General features: G+C 41.7%; 1 protein-coding gene across 2 annotated transcripts in view; it reads right to left on the reverse strand.

The window, feature by feature from the left end:
- Window positions 1–18,202, reverse strand: part of CIT (citron rho-interacting serine/threonine kinase) — a 156,151-nt gene that overhangs the window by 26,274 nt on the left and 111,675 nt on the right. For both annotated transcript variants that reach the window (XM_069497097.1, XM_069497096.1), the window contains 6 exons: window positions 11,827–12,024; window positions 10,843–11,036; window positions 8,253–8,388; window positions 6,002–6,106; window positions 930–1,070; window positions 397–504 (listed from right to left, as the gene is read on the reverse strand). In XM_069497097.1, coding sequence (XP_069353198.1) covers window positions 397–504; window positions 930–1,070; window positions 6,002–6,106; window positions 8,253–8,388; window positions 10,843–11,036; window positions 11,827–12,024 — 882 coding nt within the window. The remainder of the gene's footprint in view (window positions 1–396; window positions 505–929; window positions 1,071–6,001; window positions 6,107–8,252; window positions 8,389–10,842; window positions 11,037–11,826; window positions 12,025–18,202) is intronic.

Here is an 18,202-nt window from a genome sequence, read left to right on the forward strand (position 1 = left end):
TGCTAATCCCTGTAGAGTCACGTATACATGACCTTCGAACCTGTTTGTAGTTCTGTACACACGACTTAGTATAAACCTTTCTCTCTGCACAACACCTCCCCCCAACCCACCCCACCTGCTATGTGGGGGGGAAAATCATTTTCTTAACAGAGAAAGACACTACAGTTTTAATGGCCACGAACACCAAGTGGTTTGTTAGACTTGATCAATAATATCCTCTGATAAGGGCTATTCTGATCATCTCAAAACCTATTTTTCGACCCAAAATAAAACCAAAAAAAAGGTCTGTTTTGTTTTCTCCGATGTTCCTATGATTATATATCACAGTGGTGTCCACTGAACCGCGAACGATGGAGCGAAACTGACAACTCCCACTTTTCAGACACTTTGACTCACCTTTTTCTTTTTAGCAGGTTGGTCCATTTTGGCTTGTAGAAAATCAATGAGTTTGGTTTGTTGAGAAATGGTGCCTTCCATTTTCACCTTTTCGTGAGAATACAGAACCTGAAATTCAAGGAGACAGAAATAACCTCAGACTCAGGCAGAAGTATACTTTTAAATTTGGTCCTTTGAGAAAATAAAACGTAAGGTTAGGATGCTAGCATACGAAAATTCGACACACACAGCGCTGACTCGATATTTATGTAGTCCCAATTTATTGCAAAGGGGAAAAAAAAGATGGATTAATAGATGGATAGATATGTGAAAAAGTCAAAAATAGCACATGGTTAATTGTAGAATCCAGGTGGTGGTCACTATAGGAACCTTCCAGTTTCTCTGAATGTTTAAAAATGTTCATAATAAACTACTGGGGAAAATACACGCGGCATACAACATAAAGGCACTGACCGTTTCACCAGATGGCTTGCTGCCATCGTGCTCTGCCTCTGCAGACAATTTTTAGGCAGATTCCCTCTGCCAGGCCTCACCTGAATGTTTTCTAGCTGATACTCCAGATCACTTCTCTCTGTCTTCAGCAGATCGGCTCGATCCAGAGCTTCTTGCAGCCCTTGTGTCAGACGGAAAATGTGGTTCTTCTGCAAGTCCATCTGCTGCTGTAATTTGGCTTGCTGGCGGAGAGAAGGGCCAGAGAAAGGCTTGATACTGCGCTCAATACAATTCGAACCCCCGCTGTTCCTATTCTTACACTAATTTCAGGCACCAAAAATTCAGCTTTTGAAATCATCTCGATCCAGAATTATCCACTGTCATCTATTCCAAAACGGTACAAGTACTGAAACCTCTGATGGCCAACAAGTCACAGGCTCCCCCCATAATAGAAGCCCGGGCTGCAGGGTCTGCCTCCCAATCAGAGTTGCAATTGAGGATATTTCTGTACTTGAGCGCGTGAGCCATTTGAGTTGACATCTGAGGCAGTCTGACTCAGTGCCGTGACAACTAAGTTCCAATTTGTCCTCCTTTTTTGTTTTCAAGATCTCAACAGTTGTTACGAGAAATCACTCTGTGCCGGCAGAGTGGCGTACACAAAGAGAAACCATCTCACCCCTAACTTAGTAAGCGCCACCCCAGGGTGAAGGACTCCAACAAGTACGTGAATAGCCACAATCGTAGGCGACGATTTCCACAGTGTCGGGGGCGGGGGGGAGGAAGAAGATCCCAGATACAGTATGAGTGTTGGTAAAACCCAGAGAAGAAATTCAATTGAGTACATTGGAAATAGTTTTGTGCTGCAAATCGCTCTCCAATTCTGACAATGGACGCCAACCAGAAAATAGGACAGGCTATAAAGATGCTGGTTTTGTGTCTGTCTTTTGTAAAATGCGTCCATTTGTAAAAACCAGGAGGGAACAGCCATCCCGATGCGTTGCTGGCTAATTTCATCCAGCCCCCAGGGCACAGTCTAACCACACTCTCTGTGGCCCAAATCATCTCCCTGCTAGCCTGGACCCTCCGCAGACTTAGGGACAGAGAGCTACAGAAGAGCAATAAACATCGTCACAGAAGTTTCCAAACAGTCAGTTGGTGGCAGCCCCAAAGCCTTCCACCCCAGCAGGCTGAAAGCCACTGATAACCTCAGAATTCCCCAGCCCTCTCTGTCTCACTTGGCTTCTCTCCATTTCTGTTTTTCTTTCCATTTCTACTCCTCACCTGCCCTTCCTCCTAAGAGGTGGCTGATTCCCCAAGGCATCGTGTTGTAGCAGAAAAGGATCTGGACACTGGAATCTTATAGACCCTGGTTTAAATCCCAACTTTAGCACTCATCAGTGATGGGACCACAGACAGCTCATGGTGCCTCTTGGAGCCTCAGTTTCCTCATCTGACAGTGAGTATAATACCTTGCCTTGCTGGATGACATATTGAACACAGTGCCCAGCATACAGTAGGTGCTTAATGAATGTTAGTCCTCTCCATCTCCTTTGTCCTTCTTTCTTTCCGCCATCAGTGCAGGTGCACCCCTCACTCTCCCATCTGCCTTTCCCTACCAGTCCTGCCACTAAAGTCCACTCGGCCATGTGCATAACCTGGAATTTCTGAATCAAACCACGGAGCCCCCAAAAATACAGGGAAAAAAAGAGAGAGAAAACAGCTAAGATGCCCTCCCCCGCATCACAAGTGATTTCTTCTGCAAATTATCCTGTTTAGTTCCTTCCCACTATTTTAGGACAACATTAATTACTAGGCAGAAACCAGAGAAACAAGTGCTGGGGACAAGAATCTGTTTGGTGAGAGCCAGGCCCAAAATATTTTTCTAGAATAAATGCATCAACTATCCATTAGCTTTCCAAGAAATAGGCTGGTTACAGACTGCAGTAAAAAACAAGCACGAGTGACATTTGCGCTCTAGGAAATGTTTTTCAAAACCATTTACCTGCTTCCCAGAGAGAAGCAAGTGGAGGCACAGCCACAGGGCAGCGTCAGACTGAAGGGAGGGCCTTAGCTGTGTGCTTTAGACCTACCCGGCGATTTTATGCGGGTGACAGGAAACTGGGAGGAAGAATGAAGGAGCTGGATGACAGAACCAGAGCCTGAAACAACCCCAGTGGGCTCGAAGAATGGATCGAAACCAACAAGAAAAAGTTCAACAGAGTGGTATTGTTTTAAACTTCAATTGAATAAATATAGAACATAAAGATGTGGAAGGGTAGGTGGTGATTTAACAGGTCAATTGTGTCAATGGTGTGACAAAACTACCCAAAGAGCCCAGGTAATTGGCAGAGGGTTATATAAGCCAGTATGGAGTGGAAACATCCCAATGTATTCAGTACCATTGAGACCACACGGGCTTCTAGAAACTCTCATTGGAAAGATAAATCTCCCAGAAAGAACATCCAAAGCATGGAGGGATTCCAACTGTTTCACCTAAGACAGAGAAAGCTATTTGGAGTGGAAGAGCTACTTGGATATCTAATCAACTGTCATGGAGATAAGAAATACAGTTATCACATAGGATGGTTGCAAGGACAGTACAAGTTAATTCACACAAAGTACTCAGAAAGGCACCTGGCACATAGTAAGTGCTAATTAAACATTAGTTTTTTAAATTATTAATCAAGTAATTTGACTATCAATCAATATTAATCTCTAATTTTGGTTGGAGATACCAGACTATTCTCTAATTTCAATGTTAATAGAACCAATGGGTAGAAGTTGTCGGTTTTAGTTCAAAATGAGAAAGAACTTTCTAAGAATGAGAGTTGCTGAAAAATGGGTTGGGATGTCCAAAGTCTACATACTCTAAGTATTTAGAATGAAGTTCAACAGGCCCCAGCTGTGAGATGTGTTGGGGAAAGGATTCTCTGTCTTGGATAAGAGATGAATTTGACCAGAATTAGCAAATGAACTTTCATCTCCGGTGTTACTTCCAGTGGACTGATAGTGGCTGCAAAGTATCATGTCAAGAAAGCTTCCGAGGCCATTTTGGGGCCAAGAGAAAAGATGTGGAAGAAAGATCCATTAGTACAGTTTGTCAAGGGCAGGGAGAAAAGGAACAGTGCCAGGAACCTGGATGACATAAAAATCCCTCCTAATGGGGCTCTGGTTCTGGCCCCATTTAAAAGTCTCTGCACCTATGAAGAGGACACTTAGGTTGAGACCTTGGGCACATGCTTATGAAGCACACACCACAACCAAGGAGCCCAACCACAATGAAGCTCACTCTCTGTTTCAGAATGGTTTCAGCTGTATGTAAAACCCGCCTCGCACTCGGTGTCAGCCAGATGTCTGTGCTCAAAAATCTCTCTGTGAGGTACGTTCTGGGAAACTGGAAATATTCTCATGTAGGTTAGAAGCGGGAATGAAGGGACTGAATCAGGATCCCAGCAATCTATTCCTAGCATTGTCACTGACTCACCACGTAACCTTGGACCAGAGTATTGAGCTGTCAGGGCCAACTCGCCCTCTCAGAAGGAAAATAGGACAGGCAAGAGCATTGATTATTTCTGTTCTTTCCGTTTCCGCTTTGTGCCTAAAGTGAGAACACTGCCTATTCATCCTCAATAAAAGACCATAATTTTCTATTTGATCGCCAAATAGATTTAAACGTTCTATTATTGTGTTCTTAGGGCCATTGGGTGAATTGTGTGTGTGTGTGTATAATATATTTAGTATTAATTTTTAAATTTTATTATGGAAAAATACACAAAACATAAAATTTATCATTTTAATTATTTTCTTTTTGAGATAGGATCTTGCTCTGTTGTCTAGGCTAGACTACAGTGGCATCATCATACCTCAATGCAACCTCAAACTCCTGGGCTCAAGCGATCCCCCTGCCTCAGCCTCCCAGGTACTGGGCCCAACAGGCAAGTACCACAACATCCAGCTAAATTTTTTTAAAACTTTTTCTAGAGACAGGGTCTTGCTGTGTTGCTCAAGCTCGTCTCCAACTCCTGGCCTCAAGCGATCCTCCCACCTCGGTCTCCCAAAGTGCTAAGATTACAGGCATGAGCCACTGCACCTGCTCCATTTTAACCATTTTCAAGTGCATAGTTCAGTGGCATTAAGTACATTCATATTGTTGTGCAACCATCACCACCATCCATCTCCAGAACTTTCTCAAATTCCCACCCATATTTTTAAAAGTATCATTACATAAAATACTTCATACTCACCTGCAAAAATTTTAGTACACTTTTCAAACTTAATAGCATAGCCACATCATTTCTATCAGCAGAGCACATCAGGAGCTATGGGTGTCACATAACAAAGCCTCAATTAACCAGAACAGGGAATTCTGGTTAATTCAACTGTCAGGCTCACTAGGGGTTAAACAAAATAGTCTTTGGAGTCCAAGTTTCATTAAATATCTTTACAAAGTACTTTTGTCCTTGCAGGTCAATTCTAATGAACAAAGCAGAATCATTAGTGATTCAACACGCAGGGCTGTGGCTGGAAGTGAAAGCAGTCATCAATTTAAACAGCAATTTTCTGACTCTGTGAAAAGGGACCAGCAGTAACATACGGGATGGGTTTAGGAGATCAGTTTGAGCTTGTCATCTTATGTCTCAAAAGCAGGCCACATTTTTGTTAATTGAATTAACTGTTCGAAAGTCTTCATGAAATTTGGTACTCGGCATAATCTGATCAAATCTCCATCCTGTGCAGGAAGCTAATTTGCATGGATGTCCTATCGGCACGAAACTTAATATACTTTGCATATTAATGCTAAAGAACAATTTAACTCAACAATCATTCATCCACGTATTTAATAAACCTCTATTTGGCACATACTTACTATGTGCTTGACACTCTGTTAAGCACCATGTAGGATACAAATGAAAGGGAGACCCTATGGCCTTCATGACGCATTCTTTTAGTGCATTAAACACCTTTTTTTTTCTTTTTTTTTATTTTATTTCCATCTTCGTTGGCATCGTGGGGATAAACACCTTTAAGAAAGAATTACGTGACCACTCTACTCTTCCACGAAAACTCCAATTTCAAAATTTGGATGTCTAATTTGGGCATGACTCCCTGAACGTGACAAATTTTCACTTTCAAAATTCCAGCTGGCCCTATTTCCCAGGTGTTTCACACTCACCTCTTCCAGAAGCCTTTGTTTGAGCTCTCGTTCGGTCTCTAGTTTCTGCTGTAAGCTTCGGGCGTTCATTTCTAGCATGGCATGCTTCTTCTCCAGGTCATTGAGCTAGACAGTTGGAAAAGTTGGCCAGGATGCCACATTTAGAAATGTTGGATGCTAACAACTTTTATAAATGCCCACAAATCTTCACATATAAACAACAATCAAGTTCTAAAGGTTTTTTTTAAAGAAACACAAAAGTCCATGTCATTGGTAAGTCTTCCATGGGTTATTACATGAGGATAGCAATTATTTCTAAGGGATGGGTCATAAATATAGCTGTGACAAGTTCTAAGAGGATGACTGTTCAAGAATTTATTCATCTGACATGCTTTGGCTGAATTTAATTAAATAATCGTATGCTGAATGCTTGCTACCTACCCAGCATGACAGCTTTCAGGATGAAAAGATGGCGAAGCCCTCTCAAGAACCTTACACCAAGTCAGAAAGGCCCATAACTAGACATGTACACAAATAATGACTGCTTTGTCAGATGATAAGTTTGATGAGAGATATGGAAAAGAGAAATTCATCCTGATTAAGAGAAGATCAAGAAAAAATGGTATCGGAATGTCTGGAGCTTTCAAGGATAGGAAGGACTTTGTTACTGAATATTCTTTAAGTTAACCATGAAAGAGTTCACTTACCTCTAAACCACAAATTTACTTTTTTTATGCTTTAAAAAAAAAAAAATGATAACCCATTTCAGAGAACTCAGGAGTGTTCCTGAGTGGAAAGCTCTAGCCTTGAATCCAATAATTCTGTTTCTATAAATATCTGGTAAGAAAATAATCACGGATGTCCATAAAGATTCATGTTCATCCCAGTGTTATTTATATGGCAAAAAGTGGAAGAAGCTCAACTTTCCAATACAAGTAGAATGATTAAATTAGGTACTTCCATGCAAATGCTTTTTTTTTAGAATTACATGTTCAAAAAATATTCAATAACTCAGGAAAAGCCTCCCATTATAGGTTCTTAAAAAAAGATGTAAAGCTGTATACATAGTAATAACCTAAATTTATAAAAATATGTGTGTGTATGCATAAACATAAGCAAAGAGACTGCAAATAAATTCACCAATATAACTATGGTAATGGGTTACTAGTCATTTTTTTCCTTTACTTTTCTGTGGTTTCTCTATTTTCTTTTTCTTTTCTTCTTTATTTCTTTTTTTTTTTTTTAAGACGAGGTCTCACTATGTTGCCCAGGCTGGAGTGCAGGGGCTATTCACAGGCGCCATCCCACTGCTGACCAGCATGGGAGTACTGACCTGCTCTGTTTCCAACCTGGGCCAGTTCACCCCTCGTTAGGCAACCTGGTGGCCCCTATTCCCGGGGGGTCGCCATATTGATGCTGAACTTAGCGCAGACACCCGATCAGCATAGCACACTACAGCCCAAAGAGCCTCCTGAGAAGCTGGGACTACAGGTGTGTGCCACTGCACCTGGCTTGTTTCTCGATTTTCTGCAATGCCCTAAATAATTACTTTGATAATCATGAAATAACAAAGTTATAAAAAACACAAAATCAGATGGTTACTTTGTGTGTGTGTACAAAAAAGAATGGGTCTGAGTCTGTGTGTACATACATAAAATTTCTCTGATCTTCACTTTTGTTATCTACAACATTGAAGCATCTGTTATACAACTCCTCCAAGACTCTTAGATAAAATCTCCAAGATACTGGTACATCTCTTCATAAATGTAATATGGAGCAGTACATGGATGGAACACATGTATCTCCAATGTGAAATACTGAGGACTGGCATGTGTCCTCACACCTTATCACGTCCCTGAACTTACAATCTGGAAAAGCTGAGCTGCCTTGTTTTTGCAGCAATGGAATGAGCATTCATCATTGCCACCAAGTACTTCCCAAGAATACTCAACATTAAATCCATAAAGCCTTCTAGAAATAAGAAGCCAGAAAATAAGACAGTTGTGCACCCAGATCAAAATTCAGACTTCAGGGCCCAAACAGGTAGATGTTAAAAAGTCAGTGGCCGACCATGATAACCCAGGACCCACCCACACTACTGCCAACCAAGCATGTCCCACAGCAAAGCGTAACCATGTGTCACTTGTAGAGCAGTGAACGTATGCTTGTGAAATGTGATTGCCAAGGATTGCATTCGAATTTGTACCAAGCAGGCCTTTAAGACAAGGAAACGAAAATGTCTTCCTAAAAGAGAGACGGGATGGACACTGACCTTGTCGGAGAGGCTCTCAGCTTTCAGCTTCTGCTCTTTGAGAGCCTGCTGCAGGGCGAGAATCTCGGCCTTGTGCTCCTTCACTGCCAGTTCCACCACCTGGCGAGACTCGGTGATCCGCTGGTCGGCTCTTGCCCTGCCAGAAAAACACAGGCCTGCTTTCAGACGCCCCATCATCACCCAACGGGGAAAGGAAGCTGGCCCGGCTCTAATCCCACAAGCAACCAAACCGGTTACAGGTCGGACAGATGCCCAACCTTGATTCCTAGTTCCAAATTATGTCTCCCTTTCCAAGACGTAATTTGACCCATGGGTAAAGGGAAAACCTTTAAAAGATAAAGTTCTTCACTTAGAAAGGCTGAAAGGGAAAAGGCATTTCCTAATGCAACTGGTCTGAATAAGGATGTGTCAACAGTATCACACCCTCCATGGGAACAGAAATGGAACGTGGCTCCACTGAAGGACCACAGGATGCAGATGACCACGGGGACCCTGTTCAGGCAAACATTTCCTCTCCTTCAAGTATATGCAAGGAGATAAGTGTTTGGGTGCCCAGCAGGAAAGTGAAACTTCAATCTGATGAGTGTATCCATAAATAACACTAAAGAACAGAAAAGCCAGAAGCAAACTAGAAAAATCACTTCCCTTCCTGCATTTAAGTATTACGTTTTCCTACTTCCACTGGCAATACTCTCCTTTCCTACTCTGCAAACTCAAATCTTACTCAGGCCTCAAGGATGAACGCAGACGCTATGTCCTCCATAAAACCTTTCCAATTTCTCCTGTCAGCAGTAACCTCTCCTTGTTTTGCATCCAAAGCATAACTGTCCTAGCACGCCTCACTGTATTTTAGGTGATAAATATTTGAATGCATAGTTTATCTCCTTCAGTAGACTCCCCTCTTGAGGATAAGGATTAAGGATTATATTTTCCTCATCTCAGTATCTCACATAACAACAAAACAAGGGGGAAAAAAAAAGAAAAGAAAAGAAAGCCAAAATCTTTCGCAATTGCCCTGAAAGTAAACAAGAAACAAAAGTCAACTGTTGGTCTTCCTAAGTACAGTTTATAATTATACTTTCCATGTCTGGTTGTGGATTTCTTGATGCTGAACCAGATCCTACTCCCTAAATTATCTTTCAAAGACCTAGAAAGAACCAAGACAGGAGCTGGACTTGAGGGTGGGACGGGAGAGGTCTGTGTGACAACAGCCAGAACTTCCAGGGAGGACAGGGGGAGCCAAAGATTCAGAGAGAAGCAGCAGCAGGAGACTTCAAACATCAGCCCCTCACATCAGCAAATACCAGAGTGGGAGGATGTCCAAAAAGGAACTGTTTCTACCATTTCTCTTGAAATTTAAGGGTTCTCATCTTTTGCCTCCGATCTTTTCTAGCTCAGCTGAACTCGGCATGGATAACCCACCTGATAGATTTAGTTAAGTCTACTCTGGCCAAGTAAATGTGGGAGATACCAAAAAGAGTGTGATGCAGCCTAATTAAGTGATAAATATTTGTATATTATGTTTAGTTTATCTTGCTTAAGGAGTTCAGAGAACCACAGGAGGCTGTGACTCAGAGGAAGGCAACATGAGCAAGGACATGAAGGATGGACACAATTCCGTTGTGCAGACAGGAAGCCACGGGGCCAGCATTAGCCCACAGGGCGCCTCTGTGCAAACTGGAAAGAGGTGCCCGCTCTTCAGGACAATCTCTTTCCATCTGCAAACTGTCATAACGCACCAATTTTGTTAGAACCAAACACTTTCCTGCCATGAGCTGCAAAACTGTCACAATAATTCTTCAAATCAATGACGTCGTCAATGTGAACAGCACTCCCCAGAGCTTTGCAGTTCACCACCTGCGATACCATGGCCCGGGCAGGAAGGGAATTCTGTGCTAGGGGAACTGTGGAAACCAAAGTGGCAAAGCAGAGGGAAGAGACGCCTGAACTTACTACCAAGAAAGAAAGAAAAAAAAAAACACTCAACTATTCTTGTACAGCAGTGGTTGTCAACTGAGGACAATTCCTCCCCCATCAGAGGACACTGGGGACAATGTCTAGAGGCATTTTGGGGTGTCACAACTTGGGGAGGGGGTTGCTACTGGAATCTAGTGGGTGGAGACTGGGGATGTGACTCAGTACCCTACAAAGCAGAGGACAGCCCCCAACAATAAAGAACTGCCTGGCCCAAGACGTCAGTAGTGCCACAGCTGAGGAACCCTGGTGTAGAGGGGAGCCACGTGACCAGGATTAAAATGGTGACGGTCCTGCTACACGGTCACACTAAGAAAGCTGCTAAGAGGGTTTCAACAAAGAAAGCACCGAGATATTTGCCCTGCCTCCCAGGCCTCTGCACGGGGTAAACAGACACGAGTCGCTGCCACAGAATCCAACTCACACCATCCATATTTACAGCAGGGCGACCATCCCATCCTGGTTTGCCCAAGAGCCTCCTGCTTTTAGCACTCAAAGGCTTCTGACTCAGGAGACTTCTCCATCTCAGCTGCAACATTTGGTCACCCTGTTCCCAACTCAAGCAGATCCTGCTGCAGGCACCTGTCATTGGCTTTGCACAAACAGAAAGGCCCACCTGCTCTGCTTCTCAGTGTCCAGCATCCTCTGTAACTCTCGAACCCGACACTCGAACTGGGACTTCTCGTCACCGAGGACGCTCCTCCAGGCCTCCCACTGTCGCTCTTTTTCCAGCAGCTCATCGTTCAGGGCCTCTAAATCCATGACCTGCTCTTCCAGCATCGTGCAGGTGGTCTTCAGAGCCTCCATCGTCTGCAAATCAGTACCACTGAGTTGTGCCTCGTATTAAATGAGGATTCCCTGGAGGTTACTTTCGTCGAGCCAATCTCAGAAAAATACAAGTTTCTATCTACAGTTTGAAATATGGTTTATCTTTTCCTTCTACAGCCTGAGAGGACCAGGCGAGAATGGACAAGGGTCATTTCTGCCACCACTTAAGAGGCAGAACTCAAGAGCAAGGCCAGGAGGAGGTGACAAGGGTTAAAATCAAGCCCACACTGGCCTCCCAAAGCATTTTATTTTATTTTTATTTTTAAAATCAAAATGAATATGGGCACGGTGGCTCATGACTGTAATCCTAGCGCTCTGAGAGGCCAAAGCAAGAGGAGTGCTTGAGGTCGGGAGTTTGAGACCAGCCTGAGCAAGAGTGAGACCCTGTCTCTGCTAAAAACAGAAGAAATTAGCCAGGCATGGTGGTATACACCTGTAGTCCCAGCTACTTGGGAGGCTGAGGCAGGAGGATCACCTGAGCCCAGGAGTTTGAGGTTGCAGTGAGCTATGATGACGCCACTACACTCTAAGCCAGGGCGACAGAGCGAGACTCTCTCAAAAAAAAAAAAAAAAAAAAAAATCAAAATTAATAAGAACTACACACTTTTAAAAGCCATTTTTGAAACCCCAAAGCCTTGGAAACAAGACATGATTGTACAAAGGGCCTGTTTAGTGGATGAGGCTGAGTCTTGGAACCCTCGGGAGAAGGCCCCAGGCACTCCTCCTCAAGTCCTTCTCAATGTTCTCCCAGGACCTTGTTTGCCCTCCTTACTTGCTTCTGGCTGGTGAGCTGCATCTCCCTCTCTGTGATCTCACGGCGGAGGTGGTCTACCTCACTTCGCAGTTGCACTATCTCATCGTTGGCGCCGGAAGCCTCATCGAGTTGTTTGGACAGGTAGAAGTTTTGGTTGTTGAGTTCAGCGTTGTCCTCAGTCAGCTGGTTTAGCTGCTCCTCCAGGTCTGTGATTACCTAAAAGAGGAAAGGAAACTAGTTACACACCAAGAAAATGCATTTTAAATGAGAAGTTGCTTCCAGAGCTACTCATTTTTGAACCTCCGTGACACTGGTGATCAACATGCAGCTCATGTGTTTGTCCACGCTTGAGAGCCAAGTCCAAGCTCTCGTGCTCACTCGCTCAACTCTAACACACACACACATGCAGTGGTAGGAAAAGACAAGACTCAGTTTCGCTCTACTCGGGATACATTTGGAAAAAATATGGCAAAAGCAAAATTAATCAAAAGTGACTGCTGTATGGAAGGGGCAATTTTGAATGAGATTAAGTTAATGGACGGTAATATAAGGTGAAAAATGCAAATTAAAGAAAGAAAAGTAATAGTCTGCTATCACAATCAGCTAATTAAGCTAAAAATGCCCTTGACACCACCTATAAGAGACATTACAATTGCAGATGGCCATAGTCTTGGAAAGCAAAATGAAGTCCTTCTCAAGGAAGATAGACAGGGAAGGACACTAAGAGTTATTTTAATAAAATCTCAGGCAATAAATTTAATTTCATGCAACAAAGGAAAAAAAAAAGGAAGCTCAGAATAATCCTTCAAATACAATATTGTACTACGGCATCACTTTAATGGATTTTACTATACAGTTACCTATCAGAAAATGGGAAACTATATGAATTGCCATTTTATTGAGAGAGATTTAATCTGGTTTTCCTAAATTATTTCCCTGCTCGATGGCAGAATGACTTCCATCTCAGAGCATTTAGCTTTCCTATTCTCTTTGTTGAGGTTTTGCATTAGTGCTGGCAGAGAGCTTTTACATATAATACTTTAGAAGTTTAAGGGCAATTTTCTAATAATAGCTGGACTGAGGCACAGAGGGAGTAAATTAAATTTTATGTAACAAAAAGAAGAAAATTAAAAGGAAATGCCTTTAAGCCCATGGTTATTAATTGTTTCCAATTTTCAAACCTAGAGTAGACTTAGTTTATGAAATGTTCCCATTGTTTCCATGACTAATTCTCTACTTTAATTCCCTTTGATTATCAATTTAAAAAATCTTCCCGGGCACACGGAATTAAAGAACATCGACTGAGAACATTTGTCCAATGTGGCTCAGGAAACACAACTTTTCATTTTGTTAACTGAGCTGATAACCTTTTAATGTAATGGTCTGGTCGTCTAGTAATTTGCTTTTAATGTCAAAAACCACAATAATTCCTAATGTACTAGTCTGAGGTTTGCTGTCAGCTACAAGACAAGGAATAAAAGTTACCTGGTCAGGTGCTTAGCTAAGACATCTTCGTTATGGGGGGGGAAATGGGAGGAAAACTGTACATTTGTCATTTCTAGCTGGCAGTTGTGCCTTGCAGGGTCCCTGTATCAACTTTCCTATGATATGGTTAAATCTTCTAAGATAAAAAACAATAAATAAACAACGCCCACTGGTTCAACTGGTCTCCTTCCTGCAGGTAGTAAACCCATCCCTTAAGATACTTTTCATCCCAGAATGTAAATGTCCCCATTTAACTACTGTGCTTCCTCCTTTATCTTTCCCAGAGAAAAGCAAGTTTGAGGCAAACTGGCCTGGAACACAGACCATAAAATGGATTCTGGAACCCCAAATAAGCCACCTTGAACTCTGCCGGGTTGGTTTCCCCATGTGTGACATAGAAGTAAATACTACATACACCTCGTCTGTTTTTCTTTTTAGTAATTTTTTTTAATTTTCTTGCATATTATTTGGCCTTAATAGAGCATGTGAAATATAAGGAATAAAAATTAATAACCATGATGATACTTCATTTTTAAAGTCTCTTGGGGAATGAACAGACTATAGAAAATCTATTCACATGAGAATATATATGTACCCATTGCCAAAATAATTTACTTGCCATTCAAAGGTATATTTGAATGGGTACCCACTTTCTTTGCTTTATGGGGGTGAAACGCAATTTATTATGAGCCTATTTCTGCCACCTGTTCTTTCTCCCCAAATTAGATTATAAAGTGCTAAAGATGAAACACTTGAAAAAAGTCAATGAGGTGTCAAGGTTATTACCCTCACTTGAAATGAGATGGGCCCATTGAAAAAAGAAGGGTCTTTCTATTTCCCTGTTGTCAGCCAGTTTTCAAGGGGGTCTCATGTCTCCGATTTCCATCTCCAGCTTATAACTGCTGGTTCTGTGTTTGGTCCTCATCTCTGTTTTGCCCACTTGACAGGAGAAGGATTTCGTGTTTGTGTGAAGCACTCATGCAGGGATTTAAAGCACTGAAACTGATTTGGACATTTTATACATACATTCCTCCTGCCTAAGCCATAACATGTTTAGTTTGTGACCCTGTTTCGAGTAGCTGGAGTCATGCTATTAAGCATTAGAAGTACACACGAGCACACACACACACGTTATTGACTTTACAGATACTACGTTGCCTTGAGACACTTAATGGTTTTTAAAAATGTGTAATAATTGGCAGTCTCCACGCTGTCCTTCGAAGTAGGCATTATTTTATTCCCATTTTACAGATGGGGAAATTGGGGCAACAGAGATGCTGAGCAACTTGCCCAAGGTCACTGCTAGAAAATATTAACAAGAAAGCCAGAATTTGAACCCAGCACTGAAACTCCAGAATCTACACTCTTACCTCCTATGTTATAATGCCCCCTAAAATGGGGATAGAAGTGTTCATTCAATTTTCCTTTCAGACCCTTGAAAACTGAAATGATGGAATAAGATGCACTGACCATTCTGGAAAATCCTTTTTGATTTTGAACCAGGTAACGTGCAAGGTCTACTTGCTGGCAATGGATATAGTCGCTCCAGACCAAGGGCAAATGATCTGTTTACCACAAGCCTGTTAACCTTTCAACCCCAAAGAGAGAGGGTAAAAAAGATAAAATGAAAGGCTGATTCCATCTTAGTATTAAAAAAGATGAGGGCGAAAGCTTCATAATGCAAGGGCTAGCAGAGCTTTTTCTGCTGTCTTTGCAGATAAGAGGTCCTGGTGTAGTTCTAAGAGAAAACAGGATATAAAAAATGATCTGCTCTCGGTGTCAAAAAAAGAACTCTGTCTGGGGTGATCTGTTGCTGTTCAAGGGTATCGTGCAAACCTCATGGTTCTGGAAAGTAGATGTTAACCTCTCACATCTAACCGGGAGACAGGTAAAGTTACCCGGTAAATGGCCAATGACACATTAGGGGTTAAGAAACCAGTCAGATAGTGAGCATTGGGCTAAAAAGACACAGGACTGAGTCCTATTTTAATGCCTAGTTCCTTTCTTTTCTGAAGGCAGCTATTTGCATATTATTTATTTTTAATCTTATAGCTGACAGATTGATTCATAATTAAAACTGTGTCATATGTTTGCCCACCAACTCCCCTCTGCAACAGACTTAGGTAGGGTTTTAGGTGCCAGATTGAATCCAATCCTTTTTTTAAATGTCTTCAAAATAAAGAAATGGTCTGAGCTTGAAAATCTTGTTGTTCATGAGGTTTTGGGAAGCTGCTAACTGGGAGCTCCTATCAATTGAGTTACTGCGAGAGCTCCCACAGGTGACGAAGATGACATTTCCCAGCAGAGACAACCTTGGACATCGCCAGGAAGTGCCAAACTCTTCCGAAGTGTCTTTAAAGTGGCCTTGAACTTGTCACTCAAAGTATAATTGAGATTATTGTGGCCAAATGCTGTTCTAAAACTGTGTTTTTCAAACTTTTTAAAGTAGTAGAGCCATGTTCCAAACAAGAGAGTATATTATAAGCCCAATATACTAAAATAATAACAGTAACCAATGTTGTTTAGTACTTTCTATGGACTTGGCCCTGTGCAAGCATTTTTTGCATATATCCTCTTTTAATTCTCGCAGGAATTCTATGAGAGAGGTATTATTACCAAAGTCTATGACTCACCGTTTCCTGAGTTTTACTGTCTCTGAAATTTAAAGTGTACGGTGTATTGGAACGAAGCAGCTATCTCTTCCCTCACCCAGCCCTGAAAGAGCAGCTATTAAATTAACTATGCACCGTACACTCAATGGCGATTGGAACCAAGGGTATACAATGTTATCTCCATTTTGGAGACAAAGAAATAGAGGTTCAGGAGGATAATATCACATAGGTTACTAAGAGACCAATTCATCGTCTGACCTCAGTCTATATGACTCCAGAGCCCATGGCTCAGACCACTAGGCTACCCAGCTGTTCTGGCTGAAATGAGGGTGGGAATCACTTTCTGGGGTTCCCACACACGCATTTGGGAAGAACCCCAGAGGCTTCTCCACAGAACACCAGAGGTGAATGAAGCAAGAATTAGAAGTCACTGTTCCAGAAAATGCACATTTGAAGAACATAAAAGTTACATAAGAAAGTAACCAAATTCCTTCTACATATCGGCATAATCCATTAAAACTAAACTTCCAATTTTAAAAATGTGGGGCAGGATGAATACAAAGGGGTAAAAGGAAACTTTGGAGGTAATGGATAAAATAAAAATTTTATTTTTATCCCTCAAAAATAAAATCTGGATGATTTTATTATCCAAAATAATAATAAAATTCATCGTTTGGATTGTTTTGCTGCTTTCACAGGTATACACATTTTAAAACTCACCAGGTTATATACCAATTATACCTCCATAAAGCTGTAAAAAATATGTTTTTAAAAAAAGTTCTTTTGCCAAAAGACTAAAAACAGAGAAAAGAAAACTCAAGATGAATGGAACAGGATTACTAATGTACACATTTTAAAAACATCCGAATTTATTTAAGGAAAAAATGTAACATAAAAAATTACAGTCATAAAATGATCTATACTTTACTCGGCAATTATTCACGAGCATGTATGTAATATAAGCAAATAACTCTTGTGTAAAGTAAGAAACCAAGACAATAAGAAACTAAAAATCTAGGGCAGAAGAATACCGGAACATAATGTACCAACTCCTCAAGGAAGGGAAGAAATCAACAGACATTTTAAGGCAGGCCCATCCTGATCCAATCATCACATCCAGAAATACAGACCCAAAATCAGTCTGCCAGGTCCCTGCTGGAGCCAAACAGAGGCACATCTCATGACCCAGCAATTCCAGTCTTGGGTATGTGCTCACCAGAAATAAGCGCTTATGGCCACCAAAGGACTTAAACAGGAATGTTTCCTAACAGCTTTATTCATCATGGAAACAATCCAAGCGTCTACCAGCAAGGAGAGCGGATAAACAAACGACAGTTCTACTCATACACTGGAGATACCACACAGTAATGGAAAAGAACAAATTACTGACAGATGCAACAACATGGAGCCCCTCACAGACAATTTAAGTGGGGGGGTGGGAGGAAAATCTAAGCCCCAAGGAGCACATCCTGTACGATTCCACTTACATGAAGTTCAAGAACAGGCAAAACTAATCTATGACATCAAAGGTCAGCACAGTGGTTACCCATGGGGTAAAGGACGCTGACAAAGGGATAGGAGGGAACCTCCTGGTGGCTGAAAACGTTCTGCATGTTGATCTGTATTGTGGTTACACAGTTATCTATACATGTAAAAACTGCACTGACCTGTACACTTAAGATTACTATACTTTATGCACTTCACTGTATGCGTTTTTTACCTAAATCAAGATTTAAAAATACTGTTAGGACTCAATGTCTCATTTATAGCAGCTAAAGAGGAAATAAAGAGCTCAGAAAATAAAATATGCATGTGTTTGCTGGGGGGTTATTTCTGAAACGCACAGATGCAAGGACAAGATCACTGAGGACTAAGAAAGTAAAAAAAGCAAAGACCAAAGAAAAGAGATGGAACGTGAATAAGGATAACATCCCCATCTTCTGAAAGGGGCCTATTTCAGTCCTTCGTTCTGATCAAAAATAGACTTTGAGTTCCCATTGACACTACTCTATTATATAACCTATGAATGATGCTTATCTGCTCATAGAATTTACTTCCCTCAATATAAATAACAGCTCCCAGAGTCCTGCAATTTTTAACTTGCATCTTAGGAAGCCAGACTCTGCCTGTTAGGAAGTTAAAATTCTAGGTCCCCAGGAGAAGAAAACTAGTTGGTCTTTCCTCTCTGCAGAGGCAGCAGGCTGGAGAAGTCTCGCAGATACAAATGCCCCTGGCATCTGGATGGTCTCTGGCCCCCAGCTAGCCACGGAACGTTCCACCTTGGGGCAGGAGCAGGG

The sequence above is a fragment of the Eulemur rufifrons genome, chromosome 21, assembly GCF_041146395.1.
Source record: "Eulemur rufifrons isolate Redbay chromosome 21, OSU_ERuf_1, whole genome shotgun sequence".
NCBI lineage: Eukaryota > Metazoa > Chordata > Mammalia > Primates > Lemuridae > Eulemur > Eulemur rufifrons.